This window comes from Aulonocara stuartgranti (genome assembly GCF_965226115.1).
Source record: "Aulonocara stuartgranti genome assembly, chromosome: 6".
NCBI lineage: Eukaryota > Metazoa > Chordata > Actinopteri > Cichliformes > Cichlidae > Aulonocara > Aulonocara stuartgranti.
In genome coordinates, this window is record NC_138944.1 from 39,922,466 (window position 1) to 39,947,419 (window position 24,954).

Sequence of the window (24,954 nt, forward strand, 5' to 3'; positions counted from 1 at the left end):
AACACAGAATCAGCCACTGAGTCATCCACCTTATCACCTGTGGTAAAAGTACAGCATGACAAGACTTACAGAAAGAATCTCAGAAACCTGGATTAAAGTACTTTTAATAAAGGCGCAAAATTCATATTTGACAGGCATGACTGAAGCGTGACAGCCTGTCCTTCAGTATTCCTTCGACAGCACGATATCCTGAGCCGGATTACTGGAGATGAAATTTACATTTTTGCTCTTTCCTGAATGAATTGGATGATTTGGGGAAACCAATACTTCCCAACATCCCCTCAGACCTCTCATTTGCCATGATTTCCTGTTCTGGCAGCTCCACTGAGGTGAAGAGCAACATGTGACCAGTTGAAAAGTCAGTGTCGGCACAGGCCTGGCAGGCAGCTGCTAAAGCTTCAGGCCTTGAACATTTGTCCTCAGGTTCAACATCTGCTTCTCCTGTCGGGCTTTTTCCTCCTTGAATGCCATTTTATTGGCTTTCTTTTCAACTCTTCTTTCCTAAAGAAAAAAAAAAATACAATAAAATCAAAAATATCAGGAATCAAAATGTAAAACTGATATTCTACAAATCTCTTCATGGCATAATCACAGCTTCCTTTCTGTGGGAAGGCTTTGTAACATCACATATTTCATCATTAAAATAAATAACTGAGCCTAGTCAGCACAGGATACCAAAGTATGTACCCCAGTTTGCACTTGGATTAGACTCCTTTCAATGACTTCTTCAGCTCGTTAATCTTAGGCTGGGTTAAAGAATTAGACCTTTGTCATTCTGACTGTCAACAAATTCCAAGAAAAGAACAAAACCAACATTGACTTGGTCCTCAATGATCTGTCTCCCCAAACAGGCTCCTCGCTCTCAATTTTTACAAACACTTCATAAACACTTGGTCTAAAAAACAGCTGGTCAGTGTCATTTTATTCTGTTAAAAGGAGAATATTTTCAGCAGTGTACTAATCCACATTTGGGGCTCAGCAGTACAGAGAGACTAGGTCAAAATTAACTCGTGCTGATGATGGAGACAGACAGCTGATTTTAGATGGTGCTGAGAGGAGTCGTCTCTGATCCACTGTCACAGCAGTGACTTCAGATACAGCTCGCTGACCTGCTCGTGTCAGGTCACAGGTGCTGTGACTTCATCATTTGGTTCTAAACAGAGGCCGGGACAGACTTCCTCACCTTACGTTCTTCCTTGATAGCCTGTTTCCTGGCCTTCCTCTCTCCTTTGCTCTCCTCTTTGCTTCGAGGCTGAGCGGAGACACGAGGCAGGTCTGTGTCGTTAATTCTCGTCATGCGCTCTGCCTGCTTGGCTGTGAGGCCTCTGGCTGGGAGCACATCTAGAGGGATGCCCGTCTTACTGGAAACACGGATCGGCTTTGGCTAAAGAGAGAGACAATTCAATTCAGACCACACGTGAATAAACATGAATAATAAACCTTAAAAAATGACACATTTTCTAAGCGTTTTATAAGAGCCTATCCCAGCTGTCTTAGAGCGAGACAGCTGGGATAGGCTCCAGCACCCCCTACGACCCTGAAAAGGATAAGCAGAAGCAAATGGATGGATTCATAAGTCACATTACTGACAACAACAACAGGATTAAAATGAAATAGATTCAAGAGTTTTTCAGAATTTTGAAGGTCTGACTCTGATTCTGGACGAAGCGTTTTCAGTGGAGAGACCACTAAACGTTTCTCGCTACGTCCAGATGAACCGAATCCACTTAATAATCAGGAAGATCGAGTATGCATGGCTATATTCTTTAACATTTGTAAAAACAAAATCCAGTCTTTGTTTTTTACCTTTTGAGGTTCTTCGATGACTTTGGGTCTGTTATACATGTTGGAGTATGTACCTGGAGGAGAAAAGAAATGGATCATCTGTAGAATAAAGATATTTTACACTTCCCACCACTACTGAACAATAAATTAAACCAACACCATAAAGTAATCTCAACAGTCTCAGTTTGTTGGAGCTGCACTCATCCATAAAGGATACAGCAAGACTTCCAAAATAATTGTTTTATACTATTTTGCACAAGTCTGTAGATTCTCACTGTTGTACCATCTCAGACCTCCTGCCAGTGATCTGAGCCAAAGGTCTCATATTAAGACCTGCCACTGATTTTCAGTCCAGTTCTTGTGTACTTTGGCTTTTCTTCACATTTTTTGACAGCCATCCTTCCACTGAATCCAGTTCTAATGAGGCTAAAAACTAGATGCTTCAACATAGGAGCCAGATGCATCATTCAGGCCTTTGTTGTCCACATGTCCTTTTCCCTTAACATATTAAAGGCACTGCTCACCACACTGTGTCATACCAAGTTTTGGCTGATAATGCTTTGAAAATCACGCTGCCGGTACAATAAATATTATTTTATGCCTGTCAAACTTATCTATGGCATTTTTGTAAATGCAGCTAAAGAAATGGGAAGTTGTTTCTTTGAAAAGGCTTGTAGTGATTATATCTTTAGGCAAGAGGCAACATGCCTAAAGAGATCATCTGAAGCAGTTTTGTCATTTCATTCCTTCAGTTAGAGGGATTTTATAGCCTTCAATGCTTCACAGGTCAGTGTTAAATTTTCTTTTTTTTAAACCACCGGCACATCAGCAGGGCCATTTCACAGCTCCTTTTAAATGAGTGTAACTCTGTTACAGGCAACATTGAAACGTGTCAGTAAGAACAGAAGCTGAGCTTTACAGGGATATTTGGTTTGTCATGGTAGCACAAAGCATTCACAAGGTAGTGCTGTCTGAAGACAGATTGATTTTGTCACTTTACAGCCAAACTTCCAGGTGGATTGCATCACCTGGGTGATAAAGGGTTCAGAGGCTAAACACAAAAAAGACATTCCTATGAAAATGCTCATGTATGAAAAACTAAAGAAACACTTTGAAAAAACCATCAGAGAATCAGGAGAACTTGAAAAATTACATTAAAAAAGTGGACGTGAAATACAAAGAAATGAGGGCTCAAGACTTTTACGCAGTAACATTCTGCATTTAAATATCTCTGGAAAGATGAATGTGTTTGTTTGTTCTCCCGAACGATGTCACAGATCAAGAAATCTGTTTACAATGTCAAAAACTTGGATGAATAAAAGAGCTCAGAATAAAACTCAGTGATGAGATAAAAATAGAACTTAACTCACTGATGATTGTTTCACAGTCCCACTTCTCTTCTGGAGCTTCAACAACAACGGTTTCCATCTCTTCTTCTTCATCCTCATCTTCCTCCTCCTCCCTCACAACAGGAAGCTCTTTGGGACCTAAATCTTCCGGCCTCAGAAACCTGCTCCACAAAACAGAGGGGAAAAACCCCACACACAATACAGGGAGTGCAGAATTATTAGGCAAATGAGTATTTTGTTCACATCATCCTCTTCATGCATGTTGTCTTACGCCAAGCTGTATAGGCTGGAAAGCCTACTACCAATTAAGCATATTAGGTGATGTGCATCTCTGTAATGAGAAGGGGTGTGGTCTAATGACATCAACACCCTATATCAGGTGTGCATAATTATTAGGCAACGTCCTTTCCTTTGGCAAAATGGGTCAAAAGAAGGACTTGACAGGCTCAGAAAAGTCAAAAATAGTGAGATATCTTGCAGAGGGATGCAGCAGTCTCAAAATTGCAAAGCTTCTGAAGCGTGATCATCGAACAATCAAGCGTTTCATTCAAAATAGTCAACAGGGTCGCAAGAAGCGTGTGGAAAAACCAAGGCGCAAAATAACTGCCCATGAACTGAGAAAAGTCAAGCGTGCAGCTGCCAAGATGCCACTTGCCACCAGTTTGGCCATATTTCAGAGCTGCAACATCACTGGAGTGCCCAAAAGCACAAGGTGTGCAATACTCAGAGACATGGCCAAGGTAAGAAAGGCTGAAAGACGACCACCACTGAACAAGACACACAAGCTGAAACGTCAAGACTGGGCCAAGAAATATCTCAAGACTGGTTTTTCTAAGGTTTTATGGACTGATGAAATGAGAGTGAGTCTTGATGGGCCAGATGGATGGGCCCGTGGTTGGATTGGTAAAGGGCAGAGAGCTCCAGTCCGACTCAGACGCCAGCAAGGTGGAGGTGCAGTACTGGTTTGGGCTGGTATCATCAAAGATGAGCTTGTGGGGCCTTTTCGGGTTGAGGATGGAGTCAAGCTCAACTCCCAGTCCTACTGCCAGTTTCTGGAAGACACCTTCTTCAAGCAGTGGTACAGGAAGAAGTCTGCATCCTTCAAGAAAAACATGATTTTCATGCAGGACAATGCTCCATCACACGCGTCCAAGTACTCCACAGCGTGGCTGGCAAGAAAGGGTATAAAAGAAGAAAAACTAATGACATGGCCTCCTTGTTCACCTGATCTGAACCCCATTGAGAACCTGTGGTCCATCATCAAATGTGAGATTTACAAGGAGGGAAAACAGTACACCTCTCTGAACAGTGTCTGGGAGGCTGTGGTTGCTGCTGCACGCAATGTTGATGGTGAACAGATCAAAACACTGACAGAATCCATGGATGGCAGGCTTTTGAGTGTCCTTGCAAAGAAAGGTGGCTATATTGGTCGCTGATTTGTTTTTGTTTTGTTTTTGAATGTCAGAAATGTATATTTGTGAATGTGGAGATGTTATATTGGTTTCACTGGTAAAAATAAATCATTGAAATGGGTATATATTTGTTTTTTGCCTAATAATTCTGCACAGTAATAGTCACCTGCACACACAGATATCCCCCTAAAATAGCTAAAACTAAAAACAAACTAAAAACTACTTCCAAAAACATTCAGCTTTGATATTAATGAGTTTTTTGGGTTCATTGAGAACATGGTTGTTGTTCAATAATAAAATTATTCCTCAAAAATACAACTTGCCTAATAATTCTGCACTCCCTGTAATCAAATAGATCATTTAAAGCCACACCACTAAAAGAATGAAATATCACTCACTCCTTCTCTTTCTGTTTGAAGTAGTCTTTGAGGACTTCATCCAGACGAACACTGTCTGGTTCGATGAACCCTTCCAGCTCAGCGTTGTCCAGCGGACCGATCTCAACATCATCAAATTGTTCATAAAACTGAAACGGCACCATACAGGAAGTGTGAGCTTTCATGTTTTATCTCAGGTGCTTCATTTGTCACTGTACTTTTACATGAAGATGGGGAGAGTTCCTGACAGAGAAAAGACTCCATACGAATGCAAAAATGTTCACCTTTTCAAAGCGGTCGTCCAGCAGGGTGAGCTGCTCGTTCCTCCTCATCACAGACGAAGTCAGCGAGTACTCAGTGAAGCGACTCTTCGTCTCCTCGTCCATGAACAGAAACTCTCGACCTCGGCCGTCCCCTTCCGCGTCCTCGTTGCTGGAAAAACCGCCTTCAGAGTCAAAGTCGCCTTCCTCATCTGTGTCCTCCCACTCGTCATCATCATCGTGACCGTCTCCTCTATCACAGGTTACACAAATACAAACAATTACAACAGGATATGACAGAATTTTTGCAGCCCCGGGGCTGAGATAGATTTTGGTCGCCCGACCGGAGATATCGCTAGCACCGGGACGTTGGGCTAGCGATTTTGCGAGCCCTGGAACAAAATGCGTTTTAGCAGTAAGGAACAGTGAGTCTCTGTCTTCCTGTTTTATTCAAAATGAATTGAGATACAGCTCAAGTTTTAGAGGTGTTTTGATGATCAGAAAATACTTTTCTGATTGTGTTATAAAAGTTAAGGCACCAAAAGTCACATTTAAACAATGTTGCTGTAGCGAAAATGAATTTTTAGGCATAGAAATCAGCCTTGCAGTTACAGTTTCATTCGGGCTTTACAAAAGTCTCTAAATGTCTAGAATCACAAATCTGGAATAATCTCGTTTTTTAAAAGATACAAAAATAACCTTTGAGGAATAAAAAGAAAATTTTGACTATTGAAATTCTTACTCCACAGCTCCAGTCCCACTGTTTGCTCTGATGATGAAATCATCATCCAGGATGTTGTTGGGGTTCTCAAAATCAAAGTCATCGTCGAGCGCAGCTACAATGTCCGGATCCATGTCGAGCCGGGGTCCTGGAGGAAAGTGTATAAGACAGTTTCACTGTGACGTCAGGAGCCGAAGGTTGGCTTTAGGTTGCATCACATGTTAGAATTAACACATTATCTTTAATATGAAACAAAGTATATTTATGTAAATGTTTATATTATTATAGTGAAACAAAATATCGATGTATTGAGCTCTACGCTGTGCTCACTTTACTGCAGAAACGGGTCACGGAGAGGGGTTTGTGTTGGTGTGTGGGAGCTGCAGCCTGTAGGTTTCTACTGTTAACTGAAGTTATGAGACTGTGTGTTTCAGATCAGTTTACAGAGTAAAATAAAAGTAAAGTAACGAGTAGTATAACGACCGTCTTTCTCCAGGGAGTAATTAAGTAACATACTGCATTACCTTAAAGTATTCCATGTATCATGTGTTAGAACTTTATTTTTATCAATGACCAGAACAAAGAGGGGAAACAGCAGACAACATGTAATTAATTTGCATGAATGTAATGTCTTTCATATGTTGCTTAGAGATGGCGGCGACTCTCAAAGTGGAGCCAACGAGAATCGATAAGAGATATCGATAATGGAATCGGAATCGCTAAATTCTTATCAATTCCCGTCTCTAGATATGACACCACAAACTGACTCCCACCACATGACTCATTTTTGTATATTGTGTTGTAATTTGCATGTTTGACAAGCACGGCTCTAAAACCTGCTGTTCTGCTGCACGACCCAAATCTGCTGATGAGACGCAAAATTTCAGTTTTGTTTGGTTTTAGAAAAATCTTCTAAATCGGGTCACACAGTAATTAGTGTGGCAAATCTTGAGCGACAACATTCAGACAGTATTTAATGATGATTTATATCCAAGTTATTAAGATAACTATTATTTTAGAAGCTTGATAAAGGTCCTAAAACACATTTAAGTGATGGGCTGTTTACCTGAAATGGGAGCAGCTTTGTTCAAAAGTCCCACCTTCTCTTCAAACTCTGAGGCGAACACTGAAGAAGGCAGGTTGATGGAGGCGGCCTGCTCGTTGAACAACACAGGGATCATTTTAGATCAATTCCTCAGAGTAACTAGATGGTGCACAAGTCTGTTAAAAATGTTTCACAGCAACTCACAGGATTGTCCTTGTGCACGGTTTTTTCCCCCTCATTCTCCTCCTCTTCACCTTGGAGGGAAAGAGGCTGTCTGTCAGAGTACACCAGCTCAGATGGGCCCGACGCCTCCTTCAGGTGCTGAAGGTAGTTATAATCATCATCAAAGAATACGCCAAATTTCCGCTGCTCCTCACGCCTCTTCTCCGTTTCCACCTAAGCAACAACAAACACATGATCACAGCATCACATTAACGCGGCATTTCTGAAATGAAGTGAAATATTAGCCACCGGGTTGTAGCCCCTTTAGTTTGACCAAAGGAAATGAGAGCAGAAGAACGTGATTGGACAAATACAGAAGAAGAAATAACAACTCTAATTATGACAAATGACTTTGCTGATTCCTTTTTCATTGTGAAGTCCTGAACAGTTTAACCCCCTTTAGGGTTCTTAAAAACCAACAAAAGCTAAAATCAGCTATAAAATCATTAAACACACATCCTGTGAACATGAGTAAAAAGACTTATGATCAGAACAGCAAGGTTGTACCTTTGTGGCAGGCAAGAGGACATGCTGTGGCGCTTTCTCATCTGCAGCCAGAGGGTCCTTTTGACTCCTGTGGACGAGGTGAAAGGTCACAGCCTTCTTCTTGTCAATAAATGCCTTCTTCTTTCGATGGGGCTGAAAGAAACAGAAAATAAGCCAGAGAGAAACTTTGAAAGACTTCTGAAAGCCTAAATGCGCATTACTCAAGACCACTTTCAACAATACAACAAAGTCTGGCTGATTGGAAACAAAATATAAATAAACTAGAGCTGATTCAATGCTCAGTACTGTATTACAATACAAATACAACACCGTGGGGATCGTCGCGCAATAGTGTTCTCAATAAGCAAACGTAACACGGATTCCTTATGGCTGACGCCATGGCAAACTTGGTTAAATTGTCAAAAATCAAAACTTAAGCCATTTCCTTTGTTTGTTTGTTTTAAAGAATAGTTTTTACTTCAGTCAACTAATATGTTTTCCCCCCACCTACCTACCTACGTTAAGTTTTTAATCCTGCTGTAGTAAACACCTATAACAACTTCGTTTTGTAATGTAGTTGCTAATGCTGTGTGAGATGCCACTTTACTACTTACGTCCAACTGTTTGAGCAGGGCACAACAAACGCTGACAATGATTTTAGAGACTCTTTGAGATCATTTGAGTTCATGGGTAAACTCTCTAGCTCACATGAATAGGATTAACAAGACACTTTTCATTTAACTTACTTTTAAGTTTTCAATGTCTACTTCTAATTATAAAGCTATCACAACCTCTCGCTCACCAATTTTTACCAGTTTCTTGGGGAATTGGCACGTTAGCCACTGTTAGCTAACAACATTAGCTGCCGTAGCCTGGCAATATCTTACCATTGTGTTATAGAGTCTCTCCTGTTTTCCGACGGGTCAAGCGAAAAGGTCTTCAAATCTCGATTCACGGGTAGCTGTTACAACATGTAACCGTTTAAGTGCTCACTCCTTCTCCGTTGTTTATACACGCTGCCTTCACCTTCACCACGCTGATGCTACCATTACTGGAAAGAACCATTAGCAAGACTAAGGGGGTTATAGGCATCGATATGAAAGCATTGATATGCTACGATGAGGTTTTCTTTCCCACAAAAAATAAATAATGTTGTAAAATATTTAAAACTATGTTTATATTTATAATATTATTCGTGATTCCTGCGTGTCATGTATGTGTAATTTAATTCCACGACATTATGGAGTTAGTATATTCCAACAATTTTTTCCCCATGCAACTTTATTTATATAGTGCCGAAAAACAAAAATATTTTTCGGTCCTTTAGGGGTCGCCACACCGTATTATGTGTTAGTGATGGGCAAAGGAAGTTTTTATGATACACTGAAACGTTCAAGGTTTCAAAACAGTTTCACGTGTCTCCACAGTGACATCTGCTGGACACAATGTGCAGACAGGCGTTCTAAGTGCACTTACATCAACAATTATGATTAACACTTGTTCTGGAGAAACCACCGTACAAGCAAAAAAAGAAAGAAAGACAGAAAAGAAAAGAAAAATGCTGTTATCGTTGAACAATTCGTTTCAGCAAATACTATTAAATTCTCATGTTAAAATACAAAAGGCTTTTTCATGTACTAAATAATTCAGTGCAACGCAGGACAAACCAATTTATAAAGAACTTTTTTTAAAAAAAGATGGCTATATCTATTGATGAACAGGTTTTCAGCTGTTTTGAGGCTGAGCTGTGCTCCATCCTTTGTTCAGTATTTGAATAATCTCCACCTTGCCTCGGCTCCAAACCATACATTAGGTTTCACTACCGTTAAGTAAACCTGCTTTTTCACTCTTGCTGCTGTCCTTCTGTAACCAGTCAGCCTTGGCATTATTTTCTACCTGTACTCTCTTCTTCAGTGTCTGTTGCTTTGTGTGGTTGCGACTCTGTCTCGCATACTTTCACATACGCAGGTATGCTTCCATCTTTTCCACTACAGATCACAAAGCCGTCAAACATCGTTGTCAAGCTGCCTGACCTCGTCTGTCAGCCTGTTCATCACCACTGCAAACAAGAAGTAGCTCACAGCACAGATCCCCTTACCAACCTAGCGGTCACTTCTACTGTCTCGCTGTCATCATACATGTCTTGCACCATCCTCACATACTTCCATACATCCTCATGACACTGCTGACTTCCTAAAGCAGCTGATTTTCAAATGAAGGCACAGATATGCCCTCAGTATGTCTTTAAATTTCTTTATTTCTTTCTTGTGTATAAAATTATTGAGGAAACATGAATGAGACACATTGTATGCATTCTCCACAGCTCCACTGTAGTTAATACTATAAAGTAATATTTTTTATTGTATGTGTGTGTGTGTGTGTGTTTCAGCTGAGTCATATTTCAGTGACTGTTTGGTTGGTGTGACCACACCTTCATTCAGTTCTACACGTACAGTTTGAGTCGTTGCGAAAGAATCCAAACAACACAAGAACTGAAAGCTGTCACTCCACTGTCACAATATCTCACACAAAAGAAGTAATGTCTACTTTTTAGTAGAAAAAAAAGAAAATGTCTCATGTAAGCACTTAACATCACAGAGCACGGAGTGTTTTGCAGTTTTCTTTTTTGTTTGGTGTCTTTAAGAAAAGACAGAGAAACCTTGGCTAGATCCAGTCTCTGTGCACCAGGAGGTGATATTCCACTTCCCCGGAAATTGTTTTGATACAAGAATCGCAGTGCAAACATTTTTGTTTTAGATCACTCTGATATTTTTCCATGTCTTATGTTAAACATTACTGGTTGTCAATCAGCAATTTTTGTCTTTCAAAACTTATCTCTACCCAATTTACACTCCAGGCATTTTTTACAGTGATTTTCTTGTATTAAGTCTTTATTATATTGATCAGTTTGGTGGTTCTCTCTTCAGTGTTAAAGTAAAAAACAAGCACATTTTGTGTCCTGAATAAAATGTTGGAATGTTTTAATTTGAAAACTAAATGATCAGTGTGTATGTTTAATTGTAGTTTTCCATGTGACGTCATAGAACAAGCTTGCCACGTAATCCTGCACTAAATATCAACAGCTATTTGTATAAATCTATTTTATCAAATTACTAATGCAACAATGCTAAAGTCCACAAAAACAAGTAGGCCCAAAATCTGGCTTGAGTAGTCCTTCAAAGAAATTCATGAAAGAGAAAACACAAAAACCAAGTTTTATTTTAAAATGATTCCCACTCAAGCAGGGAGCAATAAACCAACAGAAAATAAACCAATACTTTGTCCAAAAGCTTAAGTCAACAAAATTTAGTTCAAGCACTATGACAAAGCATGCTGCAAATGCAAGTTTCTGCTTTTGCTATCCGTGAAGTCATTCATGTGCAAATTACATTCTGCTGATGTGAACCGATCTGATTCATTACATTTTTTCAGAGGTGGAACCCAGTGATGGCCTTCCTGTAACAGCTAATTTTCAAGTTTAGGCACAGACAGGTTCATTCATTAATAGCTGCAGTTAGCCTTTTTCACTTTTTATCATAATTAAGATAAGATGCAATCAGCTAACAGAAAAAGGGCCTTAAAAAATCCTCAAATTTTTAAGATTTCTTCGGTGTCACAGCAAAAGGGAATTGACAGTAAATTTGAGTTTTTTTATGTAAACAAAAACAGGACGCATGTATAAAGGCACTCATGTTGCTGCCACAGTGAAGTGAAGTTGTTAGTCAAGACAACTTCACGTGATTGCCTTGAAAGTGAGTGTAAGAGGATCAGTTGCTCCTTTAATTTTTTAGTTTTCTCAAAACTACTAAAAGTCAGACTGATTTGCACAAGCAGAATTCGACTAGACGAGTGTGAGATTGATGCAGACTTGCCAGGCAAACACTCTCGTGCACTTGGCTGCTTTACAGACCCAGCTGTTAAAGTCCTACATTTGAGCTCACAGACTCGTACCATGTCAGAGGCAGTGAATACCTACAGATGGACCCATGACCAAAATTATAAACCACTCCCATTCAAAAACATTTGAGCTCCGACAGTGTTTTCACATTACATTTCAAATAATAATAATAGCACAGAATCTGAATCATGGCGAAGTTTAATATTCACAACATTGCTCTTAAAGATGATCTGCTGCGTTTTGTTCCTCCGCTGGTATCCGTTTCAGTTCCTCCTCATACGTTCATCGACAACATCAGGAACTGTGAGGCAAAGAGGAAAAATTGTAGTCAATGTTCACACGACCGGCAAAAGCATGAAGGCTGTGAATGCTGCATCCTAAATCTGGTTAGTTATTGGGAGATAAAGGAAGCATAAAATGTCTGACAGCCTGACTGTCACGGACCTGGATAAACAGACGCATCAGGTATGTGAGGTACAGTACAGTAGAAGATACAGTAGAAAAGAACTCAGGGTTCACGTTTGGCGTGTTTGTGTTTACCTGCATGATGTTCATTTGCACTCGTCCCCTGTTGAATTTGTCCAGAGCCTGGAAAACTCCTGGATAAAAAAACACAGCAAGAAGTCTTCTCTCTGATCTTTATGTATTTTTGTACTTATTGTGATCCTTGTTTCCCAAAATGTAAAGCGATCTTTTAACATAGTGTTTTGTACATACTGAACATGTTCTCCAGACGGACAATGCAGGTGAGGTAGTCATCAAAGTCAATTTCGTAGTTCTCGTCAGCAAACCTCAGCCCCACCAGCTGCAGGAGCGGGTTGTTCAGTTGCATGCCTGCATTGGCGGAAAAGCAGCAGTTATCTATGAAACTTTGATGTTCAGATAAAAAAGATTTAGACTCAACTTACCAGAGACTCAGGACAGGCATTCTTATTAGATGTAGTGTTAATATTCATTAAAATCATTATTGTAATGTTTGCAGTGTTATAATTACTGCTTTGATTAAGAACACACTAAAAATATACTGCTATACTATATCTACTAACATTTTTAATAATATTATTATAAATGATAGTTACAGGAAATGTAGCTGGTGATATTACATGTACATCTTATGAAACAACTTTATTTGAAGTGCAAATTCAATGAGTATTAAAATAGGACAAAGGTTTGTTCAGTCACAGAAACTAACAGGTGAAAACTGAATTCGTCAAACAGAGTTTTATACATACATGTATACACACGATTAATGTGTCTTGAATCGTCTTGAAAAGCTGAACACATTTAACTGGCACGTCACTAATCCCCCTCAGAGATATTTACACTGGCAGATTTCAGCAGAAAGCCAGTATCATCAATAAGGACCACTCACACCCTCGACACTCGTTTTTTCCCTTCCCTCTGGTAAACACTACAGGTCCATCAGGTGAGAGAGAGAGAGAAAGACGGGCTTGGGAACTCTCACCTGCGGCTTTGAGAGCGCCACGAAGCTCATAAGATGACATCTTTCCTGACCGGTCCGTGTCAAAGGATAGAAAGAGCATCTGTAGCAACGGACGTTTGTGGTTAATAGTCTGAGCAACAAAGAAAAGTGCTCCTCCAACATTTCATTTACAGTTTTTCAAGATAAATCAACACCTACAATCCACTTCTTCAATTTTTCCCAGAAGACCTTAAACTCTTGGAACTCTATCTTTCCCGTGTTGTCCACCTGGTTTACTGTGTCAAGAAAAAACCTAAGAAGCATTGTGGAAAATAGCTTACCAACAAAACCTTCTTTCTATCACATATAAACAAACACACACAAAATATCAACAAAAAATATTCGATAACTTTGTCTTGTGATGGAATATGGACATGCTGGCATAAGTATCACTATTTTAGTAAAGCACCCATTAGGGCAAACAAAGTACGCATGGCTTAATGCGACAACTTATGTAACACAATGACAAGCATAGAATGAGTCAGTAACTTGAAAGGATACATCCATAAGATTGATGATACTGTGACAGGTGCTGAGACTCAGGCCATCAAATTTGATCTCTTTTCCTGAAGATAAAGGATTAAAGTGGTAGTGATGCAAAAAGCATGGCTACATGTAATAATGCAACACAAAATCCGAAGTTTATGAATCATCTCTGACCATTAATATAAGGCATCAAGATGTGAGGAGAAAATGTATACACTACACAAAAGATAAAGTATTTTGCTATGTGATACTGACCTCAGGTGTTTTAAATGTATTTAGTTCAGTCTTCAAATGATGTTTAACATATTTACAACAGTGTGGCTTGTTTTTGAAAGTTTTTTAGTTGCTATTAAGCCACTAAAACCTAACAACAACATAAAAGTTATTTATTTTTGCCACAGTATGTAATCTTACTTGTGACACTTTGATTCTTGTGTTGGAAAAATCAAATGTAGGCTGATCAACCTCTCCTTTAGATATCGCCCTAAAACAATCTGTAGGAAGGAAATTGGCTTTTTCTGCTTGCTTTTCTTAAATAAAAAACTCTTAGTATTAGCTTCACATGGTCATGGTTCTGGGTCATTTGACACAGCCTTTTGAGTTTATGGTGTTTTGTGATTTCTTTGTATTATAATGCTTTAGTTTCCTATTTAGTATTGAATAAGTCCTGGTCTGCTCTGTTTAATATTTATGTAATATTTCTCTTTTCCCGTCACTGTCTCATCCCTGTGTCTCCTGTCATGTTCTCTACGGATGTTTCCTTGGTTATGTCTTTGTCTCCCCTTCCTGTTTACATGTTTCCCTCCTTGTGTTTCGTTACATGTCTCCCTGTCTGCCAGGTGCGTTCATGTGTGTTGTCCATAGTTGTCATATGCTCTGGATTTGCTCCTCACTTATGTCTGTGTCTCGCCTCCTGCTTCTACTTCTCTGTCCCCATGTCAAGTCCACACGCTTAGTCTCTATGTTTCCTGTTTTATTTTGATAGTCTCATGTTCCATGTTCAGTGTGTTTAGTTTTGCTTCCCCTGTGGCATCATGTTCATTTGTATCAGCTGTGTTCCCCATGTGTTGGTTTTTTATGTCTTGTGTTCCAGGAATCGATGCATCTCAAGTCTAGGTTTCAAGTTCAGTGTGTTTTCATGTTTAATGTTAACTTTCTTTGCCCTTTGTTTTGTGTTTTTCTACCGGCCCTATTAAATGACTATCTGTTAAAATGAAGTTCTGTTCCACGCGTCTGCTTTTGGGTCCACACCTCATCTCCATACAGTCTGCATCCGCGGACTGTGACACACATTCTAGGAGAAATTACCTGTACGTCTGACTTTTAACAAATATCAGGCGAAGAAGTTAAGCTGCAAACATCACACATGTAGAACTTAATTGCAGGAGATATGATGACTGCATGAAATGCAGAAAATGGACTGAAAAGTAAACAAAAAGCAGAAACTTTCATTCACTTACTTCTGCTGAGAACACCATTCAGCATCTCCTGAAGCTCTCTGACAGAAATGGCCTGATCCTGTAAAAATTACAAAGTGGAAGAGATCAGTGAATTCTGACTAAAGAAAATTGCAAAAAATAAATAAATAAATGAATGAATAAATACCATGATGGATGCAGAAACAGAAATAATCATCATTTGCAGATCTGAGCTTCTTGCCACAAATATAACCAGCTCTTTTATGTAATATGTAATTTTTTCATTAAAAATAGATGTTGATAAATAAATCAAGTAAAGCTCATAAAATTGTTATAATTTAATTTTTTTGTTGTTTTTCTGCAACATTCATACTGCAGAAAAATCATCATTATTCTTCTTTCTTTTTAAGCAGCTGGCCTTTAATTGTGGTTTGGAGCTACGCATATTGTTTATTGTGGGTATTTTTTCACAACAGCTGTGCACTTAGTGTACTGTAAAACTAAAACAACGAAGGCTCAAAATTTCATTTCAAAATTCCAGAAATGGTAAAAATATTTGTGGAATCATAACAACTTGAAGCACTTTAATTATTTAATTAGTTTTCATTGTAAAAAGGTGAAACTTGATTTGAAAATGTACAAACTAGACAAACTTGCTCTTACAAAAGCACTACTCATCTGTACAAATGAAGGATGCTGTAAACACTGTTACACCAAAGCCGAAGATGCTTTTCTTACCGAGCCAGCCAGCTGTTCAAACAGCCTTCTGAGGCCTTTCTCCTCCTTTGTCTCCTCCTCTGGAGGGCTGGGCATGGGTGGCTGATGGAAACAACACAGGCTCAGTATAAACACATTCAGCTGCTTGATTGACTGAACAGGTAATTGGGCTTCTGGTTATCTACTTACGTCTGGCAGGTCGGCATCAACTTTGCTTCCCATCTCTCTGTGAAGAAAAGGCATAGTGTAACAGTTAGTGTAAGGGTTGAAATGAAATGAAACCCCCCAAATTTTGTTTAATCAGGTTATTAAATAACTATTCCTTGATACCCAAACGTTTTCTTTAGGTTTGATATTGCTTTAACTTTTTGTTTGCTCTTTTAGTTTCGCTCCAGAACCAGAGCTGCACACTCACAAAGCTTCAGCCTTTGTCTCAGAGAAGACACGAATAAGAAAGTCAGCCTCGTGGTGGGGCTGGAAAGTGGTGGGAACCAGCAGGTAGTTTCCAGGAGGCAGCGTGAAGCGTTCTGCCACCTCCCGCATGTTGATGTAGGTTCTGCTGCGTGCCTTGGATCCATTGTAACGGAAGAAGTCTTTCCCCACATGGTCCTCGCCCTCTGGAGCCTGAACAAATCGGGAGAAAAGACATTAAATTAAATTTGTAAGTAAATTTGTAACAAAAGAAGAAAGTAAGTAAATACGAAGGAGCGAGACAGAAGTGCAAGGCTGACCTTTTAAAAATATAACATATTTTGAAATGCAAAGAAACTATATCACTAATAAAAAAGACACATCCGTTTTACCAATGTCCCCAAACTTTTTATCACTAAGAACTTCTTTAGCAGATGGTGCTCATCCAGTGAGTTTGTGTCCGAATGGTCATTTCTGGTGCATTTTTAAGGCTGTGCCTTCTCTTCATTGTCTCGTAACTCTATCTTCTTGTGAAGAGATATGAAATGCTTAAACACATTTATATTGGACAGAAGAAATACATTACTGTAATATTTAACATGTGCTGAAAAAAGTCTGAAGTTTTTGCTAATATTATTGCTCATCTACAAATATCTGTTTCTTTGACTCAGTTTATGGCTCCTTTAAACTAATGCCAAGACTCAGTCTTTCAGAAAGGGGCTAGTAAATGTGTTCTGCAAGGACCAGCACTACGCCCCATGCTATTTATGATAACATAAAAAATGGTTAAAGTGCACAGTCTACAGTGTTTTTCCAGACCTCATACACAGCAAAGCCAATGGTCTCCAGGTCCAGGCCTTCTTTTCGCAGTTTTCGTCTGTTCTTTTGCATCAGCGCGATGACCACACTGCAAGTATTATCACCATCAGCATCGTTCAGCAAAAGCTTGAACTGAGGGTTGGTCCAAAATGTGTCTGCAGATTAGAAATGTAGAACTTTTTGAGAGAGCAGTTTGAGATAGAAATGCCAACTGAATCCTGCATTTAAACCAGTTCATGTCAAAATATAAATACCAAAAAAGGAAAATCCAATGAAATCTCTAAGTATGCCTGACGCTTTGCTGAATTTGTTTGTCTGAAAATTTTTGATTTGTAGATGTATTGATCTCACCAATGTAGTTCCTGCAGCCTCCAGCAGTGGAACCCCGAATCCAGTTTCCCTCAAACACATTGACTGCCCACTGATGTTTTGTGTCCTCAGTCAGGGAGTCAGGACTCATGTTGCAAATCTCCACTTTGTCATAGTTCCTCTTGAAGTCCTCAAATTCCATCCTGGAGTTGCAAACAGCAACAACATTGTCACTCCTAAACTAGCACAGCTGTACTGTGTGTGAATTTTGGAAAAATTCATCCATCTAATCATTAGCAAGGCTTAAAGTTAGGACCACGGACTCTTTAACTGGGCGACAACAAAGTCTGTAGCTGATAGCTGGAATCGGCAGAGATTAGCTGGCTCAGCCTAAGAACAGGTAAACTTGATACAGCGAGGCGGCAACCGGGATTTGAGCCAAAAACATTCTTGCTGTGAAGTAATAGTGCTAACTATTGCACAAGAGTGTGAAATTTTATAGTTTAAAAAGTTTGTCAACAATGCCTGAAACTCATTTACGTTAATTTACTATTTTGTCCAAGTCAGAGAAACATGAAAATCTATGGCAGTTCATTTTTGCCATTTTGTTTCATTCCACTGCTACATTCATATACTACATATGCAAAAATATTACACGACAATGTGAAGAACAATTTGGAGACTGCTAAGCATACTACACATCTTAATCTGTAGTTTGAAATTTATTATGTGGACTCACCAGAATTCACCATCATCTGCTGAATTCTGCATTATGCGATTTTTTTCTGCACTGTCGATATAATTCCACTCTCTGGAACTGAAAAAAAAACAGAGGATCTGTTACAACGTTAATCAGAGAAAAAGTCCCACAATCAAAATGAAAACTATTCAATTTTCTTTGGACAATTATTTTCCCCTAAATCTGTTGAAGATCAAACGTGGAGTTACTGAAATTGTCTAAATGTGAAATCTGGGAAAGTTTCAGATATTTGAATAATATTATTATGTCTGTTCTCTTCCTGCTACAACTAGTCTTAAGAGCTTCCAATGGCCCTTTGGCACCTGAGCGTCTCAGGGGTAATTACCGCTTTTTGGTGGCCAAGTCAATGATGATTGCATAACTTGGAACACAGAAGGACTGAATGAATATGAAAACAGAAACCAAACATGTAAAACATCTGCATATAGACACAACTTTTTTTTACTGTTCAATAATAGGCTGCAGCGGTCGGACTGTGAACCGTATTCAAAGTAACAAATATATGGTTTGACTATAGACTAGAGATAAACTACGAGGACGACTCTCACGCACAGACTCTTCAAGGAGACCTGCTTTTCACGTGGAAGAATGAACTTTAGACAATATGTGTAGTTTCAAGGTCAAAATAAAGTTTTCTTTATTCTTACTTATCACTCCAGGCACCGTTCCACTCAACCTGTCCCCAGGGGTTTCTAATCCGGACCAACTTCACCTTCTGACCTCTGGCATTCACCTAAAAATCCAAAAACAATATTCTGTGACTACATTGTTGAAAAGTATATGTTCTACCGTTTTTAAGTCTGGCTTTTTATTTAGATTTAAACTTAAATGTAATTAATGTGTCTTTGTAGGATTTTAGTTGTTGTTTTTATTTTTTAAAGCCATTATGTTTAAGGTAAAGGTAATTTTTTAAAGATCGAAGTTTCATATTTACAGATGTACAGTTGCATCTTTTAACAAGTATTACAATTACCTGAGTCTGTAAACTTCTAATTACGATTATTCAGCAACAAGTGGCTTCCCCTCATTATTCTTACATCTGCTGCTGAGACTGTTACTGAGACTTTTACCTCTTCTACACCTGTGATGGAGTATGCATGTCCTTTCACCAGGCCTGTGGAAGTCTTGGCCTCTGACTCTGCAGAGCTAGTGATCTGAAGAAAACCAAAGCATGCAGAGAGAGTTAAAACACAGCAACTGAGCTGATATGTTGAGTAAACCTCGTGGGCAAAAATTTAAAATTAGATTGTTTATTTTACATCAATAGAGCATCCCATCATTGAGCCTCGGTCCAGGGCTTTCTTCATGATATTGAACAGGTCTCCTGGAGCAGCCTTGGTCTCATACATTTCACCCACGCCACCAGTAAAATCCTCCATGGCCTCCATTGTGCTGCCACCCTTCAGGGATTCATAGCTGCCGTTCAATCTAAAATAAACGAGAGAAAAAAATGTCCTAGTGTTTCAGTGCATATAATTATATATAATTGTATTTATACAATGTTTCTTTAAATAACCTCTTGTCACATGTTTAACATGCATGTGACAAGACGAATGGAAAGATAAAATATTAAGAGGAAGCAAGTGATGTTACTTGGCGTAGGCTTTCTCCAGCAGCGCACTCCAGAACTCGTTGCTGGAGGCCGAGTGGAGCATGATGAGTTGATTTCTCACTGTTGGCAGTCTGTCGTCCACAACCACATCGAGCCATTTGTTGTGGTTCCAGAACTGAGGGACCATCAGAGAACATGTTACAGTGTAACTAACAGAGGAACCGGTGAGTTTACTGCCTACACCGACTTCACACAAAGTGAAGACAATGTGTGATTACTTAAAATAATCTCACTTGTAAATCTGTTTCTGTTTGACTGAAATGTGTTTTTTGACATAAACATTTTACTCTTTCATGAATAATATGAGCTCGTTTTGCATCTGACTGTTGGGGTTGGGACTGAGGCAACAAAAGGCTTGAAGAGTAACGGTACTGAAAAAAGACATCTGGAGGAACATGGTGGAACCCATTCTTTTGAACGGGTTGGGCACTGCATCTTTTTTCCAATACACCCGCCTGCTTAAAATGTACTGCAAACACACTACAGGCTGTGTTTTAACACATTATTGACTGAACATTTTGCCAAATGATCAACCAGTCAAAAAGTGTTTAACTTTATGTTTTCTGGCGTTCTTTTAATGTCATCGGCCTTTTGTTGCAAGTTCTGGAGTCGCTGAAACAACAATTTTTAAAAGAACATTCAAATGCATGACGCTTCTTTAAATGTGCTGTCATCCTGGTTCTTTTTATCCCTTATGTGTTTGCTTATTCCAGGAAATACTGCAGTGTGTAAACATCTTTGTACAGTCTGTTATTATGATCAGAGAATCCTACCTGGAAGTGAAAGATACCAGCATATCTCTGATTAAATTCCTGGTCAGGTGGGACAACTCGGGCCAGGGCTTCTTTTTTCATAGTCAACGAAGCAACGGCTGCCAGGAGCCAGCAGTCCCCTGTGGAAATAAACAAGTGCCACATTAATAAAACCGTGACATATGTGAATATTCAAGATTTAAAAGTAGTTAAGTAACTTGAATACCAACCGAGCTGTCCTTGGCAAATGTCTGTTCTGTCTGCGCCATCTAAGATGAACTTTGGGTTTTTGCATATCTCCTGTTGAAGGGTCACAAAACAGGAAAACAAACTGGTCGGTTTATTTTTTAAATGACAGGGGAGACCGGTGTGTTTGATAGGCGTGTTCACATTCCAAACATATTAATCGGCTGGTATCCCAGTCAGTGCGCACAAAATACACAGCACACAAAGCACACACCCAGGACAGAAATGTGTAGTAACTGTAACGAGCATGAGCTTCGACAGGTTGCTTAAATCGGGTCAGCTCTGTAGGCGTGTTAACAGGTAAAGATTTTGGAGCTGAAGTGTACGATAAGAAACAGTACCCCAAAAAATGAACGAGAACATGACATAGTTTGAAGCCAAAAACTCATGAAATTGTACATAAATGTCTCAACATTAAGTTTATCAGCAAAAGCAAACCTCTCACACGCCGTTGGAGCAGCTGCAAAGCAGCCCACTCCACTTTTACTTCAGAAAAGTTGGCTCAGAGTGGTACAAACGCCTGCTGCACTCAGCTATATTTACACAGCTCACCTGCAGAACTGGTTTTGCTGCTATAACTACAAGTATTTCATGACTTGGTTTAGGTTCAGAGTAATAAAAACAGAGTTTTGATCAACTTTCACTTTTTGAATGGAATCATTTCAGTAATTTGTCGTCTAATGTCTTCAGTGCCTTTGCAGTCACATGGACGGCTGTGGACATGCAGTTCGTGTAGTTAATGTAGATGTATTTGAATAGTAAACATGCACTTTTTAAGGGTATGAAAAAATCACCAGATAATCGTTAGATGAAACATACTGAAGTCACTCAGTATTTGAAATTCATGAACAGCACATGTGCATCTAACAGATTTCAAGAGCTCTTTTGAGTATAAGAATGCTCAGTGCTCACATACCGTGGGCCTCTTCCATTCAATGTGGACAGGAACTTTCTCGCTGAAGAAGAGAGAGGAGTCCTTGGCAGGGAAATCTGGATCCTCAAACAGGACTCCCTTCATGAGACATTCATGTCTCAGCTGCTCAAAGGATTTCCCATCTGACTGCGTGTTCTCCGCCTGGCTTGTGGACATCTTCTCTTTTGGGAAGAATCTCGGCGAGTGGAGGAGAAGCAGGTGAGGTGACGCGTGATGGAGTGCTGCTGAGTGTTTGATGCAGAGACAAGTCTGACAGGTGGGTAGGGCTGGAAGGTCCACACCCTCCAGACGGAAACTGGTTTGTCCTCCTGCGGCAGTGAACCTCACCCCTCGTGGCTCACACTGTGCCGTCTGTTCTCTTTATCTATTTCTCTTTTTTAAGAATTGGCCTGCCAAACACTGGGAGAAGTTATTCTTGACTATTTTGCTGGAACTGATAGCAATGATCTTTGCCTAGCATCTAACTGGGATCTGTTAGACTTGTAGAACCAAACAGAGGGAAACTGCTTATTTTGCCATTAAACTTTCACAGTGTTGAAAAATCAATCAACTTAAATCAAATTTGTGTCTGCTGGGACTTTTATAAGGAAATTACTTGGCCTGGATGTACTAGTGCAACATGGCTTTCACGTGGAAACAGAGAGAGAAATATTTTTTTAAGTGGGCAGGGCTGAGAGCACAACTGATGCCTGTGGTGTTTTTTTTTTCTGTGACAAATCATTGAAGGACAAATGGTCACCCCTATCATTTATTTACGCCTAACAAGCTTTTTATGGGTTCTCAACTGAAAAAAATAACTACAATTCAACTAAATTGTTGATAATGCTCGAATGTCACACCACAGATTCCAAGTAAAGCAAAAGAAATAATTAAATAATGCGGAGCAACCACTGAGTGATCGACAGTCGGTATCAGCCTCAGTGTCTTGTCATTTCGTGTCTCTGGCCACTGTAACAGGTTTAGAGATCAAGGATCTATCTGTCCCTCCCTTTTTCTCTGAGCAGTGCAGACAGATTTAGGGTGTGCCAGCATAGTATCTGCACCACCCTGACCCACAGCAGTGACACTTCACACTGTCAGGTATGACATCCACATTCCTGTCCCACAGTCACAGGATTCCTCTCATAGCTGAAGAAGAACTTGCACTGAGCTGTACTCTTTTGGGTTACTATTTAATCAATGTACTTGTGACCTTAATTACACAAATAAAATTATGGGTGATGTAGTTTTGCAGCATCCTCTACCTTCTCTTTGTCTAACTCCATCAGCTGTACTTGGTTGTATTACTTCAAAAAAGTAGCAGTAAGAGGTACAGTTGCTATTTAGGCCAAGATTTACAAGAACAGAAGCATCAAACATATGTAGTAAACCGTAGTAAGAAAAAGTAGAATATTGGTCATTGTTAATATCTTTTAGTGGGGTCTGACTCCTCTTCTCTGAATAATGTGAATTTAATGTCAGAATATTTCAGGACTTGCTCTGCCCTCTGCTGTCATCCTTACATTCACCTGTAGCTCAGGCGGCAGAGCAGGTCAGCTGCTAGTCAGAAGGTTGGCAGTTTGATCACTGGCTGCTCCAGTCTGCATGGGCCTTGGGCAAGATACTGACCCCAAGTTGCTCTCCAGTGTATTGGAGTGCGAATGTGTGTAAAGCAATGAAGCATAAAAAATTGTGGTTGTGTGGATGAGACACATTAGCATGCTTTGACTGCTAGACTGTAGAAAAGTGCTCTATAAGAACCAGTCCACCTGCCGTTTACTCAGTTTTGGTGCACAAGTTAATTCACCTTTTATCACAGTAGCTATGATAAATATAAGCGAGCCAGTGTAGGTTTCATGTGCATCTACACATACATATGTGTAGATCAGGGGTGGCCAACTCCAGGCCTCGAGGGCCGGTGTCCCTGCAGGTTTTAGATGTGTCCTTGATCCATCACAGCTGATTTAAATGGCTAAATGACCTCCTCAACATTTCTTGAAGTTCTCCAGAGGCCTGGTAACGAACTAATCATTTGATTCAGGTGTGGTGAACCAGGGTGTTATCTAAAACCTGCAGGACAGCAGCTCTCGAGGCCTGGAGTTGGCCACCCCTGGTGTAGATGCACGTTTGTATGTGCATGTGGATATGTGTGAGATATGTGCCTTCGCTTGTTTTTGTTATGTGGATTTCTCCTAAATGAAGCACGGTGCATTTTAAAATGTGCTATACAAATCAAATTAGCATTTCTATCGTAGTGTGCAGCCTTCGCACCAATACAGAAACATGTGAAATGTTTAAATACAGCTATTAACGCAGCCAGTAAAATAGAAAGGATCAGCACTTTATAAATTTCAGTTGTCAGGTGATCAAGGATGACTGGGATGATGCTAATTGAACTGGAATTCTGAGGTTTTTATAATAAAGTATAATATGTGCTTAAGTACTCAGAAAGCTAAGGATTATGGTTGGATTCTTATATGACGTATTACTTTTCAGTGTCCTTCATTGTTCATCAACATGATACAACAAAAAAGGAATGAAATCTGACATTGTTAAAAAGAAATTGTTATTTCTTGTTTTGGACTACAAAGGGAAACAGAAAGCTTGGTGACCACCAAAAGAAAAGTTCCAGGCTGGATTTATGAATAACACATCAAACCCTAACCAGACTTTATATGAAATAACACAGGCATGTGTGTATTACCAGGAAGGCCCCCCAAAACTTACAAAAATAATGTCTATTTATAATTTTTATGAATTGCACAGTTAGAAATTTTTTTTTTTTTTCCAAAAATAAACAAACCAAAAAAACAGCCTTCAATGCTTAGAAATGAGTTTTTACACCCACAGCTACAGCGGGCACTCAGACACGACCTGCTGCTGTAGAACAAGAAAGAAGTTTTTCTGCTGTTAATTCACAATAACTTGCTTCTCCCTGAAGAACCTTTAAAACGTAACAACTTTTAAACTTGATAGGATTTATAAATGTCTACCAGCAGTCCAAAAGCCAAACACGATATCAGTTCCATATCTCATTTCACAACTGAACAGTGGAAACAAAAACAAATATAACAGTTATTCCAGCAACATAGTTACCAACCAGTGATGGACGTGTGAGCCAAACAGAACACTGAACGATGTGCTGGAGACGACCTTTAACAGTCCACAATCAGTCCAGTCTCTGCTGCCAACAAGGAGCAATATTAGGTGATTATGTTGAGTGGCTTCAGGATGGTGACATCAAATCTCTTTAACCTAATACATCTTAGAAGCAATAGTTGCCCTCAGTGTAGATAGACCTAGATTAGTTAGGAAAGTTATTAGCAGGAGGCCTGATAGTTATTTACTGGAAGCATCTACCTACATGTTAAAACACACCGAGCAACATTATCTTTGTAACGTTCATTTTGTCAATATTGAGCACATCAGCACAAATAAATCAGCAGACTTCTCATCTTCCTAAATCAGGTAAT

General features: G+C 39.5%; 2 protein-coding genes across 2 annotated transcripts; both read right to left on the bottom strand.

Annotated features, from left to right (window-relative positions):
- Positions 1-87: 87 nt before the first annotated feature.
- ltv1 (LTV1 ribosome biogenesis factor) lies at positions 88-8,731 on the bottom strand. Its single transcript, XM_082537198.1, has 11 exons — positions 8,545-8,731; positions 7,679-7,810; positions 7,154-7,345; positions 6,971-7,058; positions 5,926-6,052; positions 5,208-5,436; positions 4,945-5,072; positions 3,156-3,295; positions 1,807-1,859; positions 1,184-1,384; positions 88-501 (listed from the first exon to the last, which is right to left on the bottom strand). The coding sequence occupies exons 1-11, from the start codon at positions 8,545-8,547 to the stop codon at positions 391-393; spliced, it is 1,404 nt and encodes a 467-aa protein (XP_082393324.1). The 5' UTR covers positions 8,548-8,731; the 3' UTR covers positions 88-390.
- Positions 8,732-10,853: 2,122 nt separating this feature from the next.
- capn9 (calpain 9) lies at positions 10,854-21,756 on the bottom strand. Its single transcript, XM_082537036.1, has 20 exons — positions 21,485-21,756; positions 20,553-20,622; positions 20,344-20,462; positions 19,552-19,685; positions 19,218-19,386; positions 19,029-19,112; positions 18,606-18,691; positions 17,938-18,015; positions 17,241-17,401; positions 16,890-17,044; positions 16,075-16,283; positions 15,849-15,885; positions 15,681-15,761; positions 14,985-15,042; positions 13,540-13,604; positions 13,198-13,266; positions 13,021-13,099; positions 12,273-12,389; positions 12,096-12,154; positions 10,854-11,856 (listed from the first exon to the last, which is right to left on the bottom strand). The coding sequence occupies exons 1-20, from the start codon at positions 21,656-21,658 to the stop codon at positions 11,830-11,832; spliced, it is 2,031 nt and encodes a 676-aa protein (XP_082393162.1). The 5' UTR covers positions 21,659-21,756; the 3' UTR covers positions 10,854-11,829.
- Positions 21,757-24,954: the final 3,198 nt, after the last annotated feature.

Coding starts and splice junctions, on each gene's coding strand:
- ltv1 (XM_082537198.1), bottom strand. Junction 7,346..7,678: donor TCCTCTTGCCTGCCACAAAG/GTACAACCTTGC, acceptor GTTGTTGCTTAG/GTGGAAACGGAGAAGAGGCG. Junction 5,437..5,925: donor AGTGGGACTGGAGCTGTGGA/GTAAGAATTTCA, acceptor AACCTGTGATAG/AGGAGACGGTCACGATGATG.
- capn9 (XM_082537036.1), bottom strand. CDS start 21,658: ATGTCCACAAGCCAGGCGGAGAACACGCAGTCAGATGGGAAATCCTTT. Junction 18,016..18,605: donor AACGGTGCCTGGAGTGATAA/GTAAGAATAAAG, acceptor TTTTTTTTTCAG/TTCCAGAGAGTGGAATTATA. Junction 13,100..13,197: donor AAAAATTGAAGAAGTGGATT/GTAGGTGTTGAT, acceptor CCGTTGCTACAG/ATGCTCTTTCTATCCTTTGA.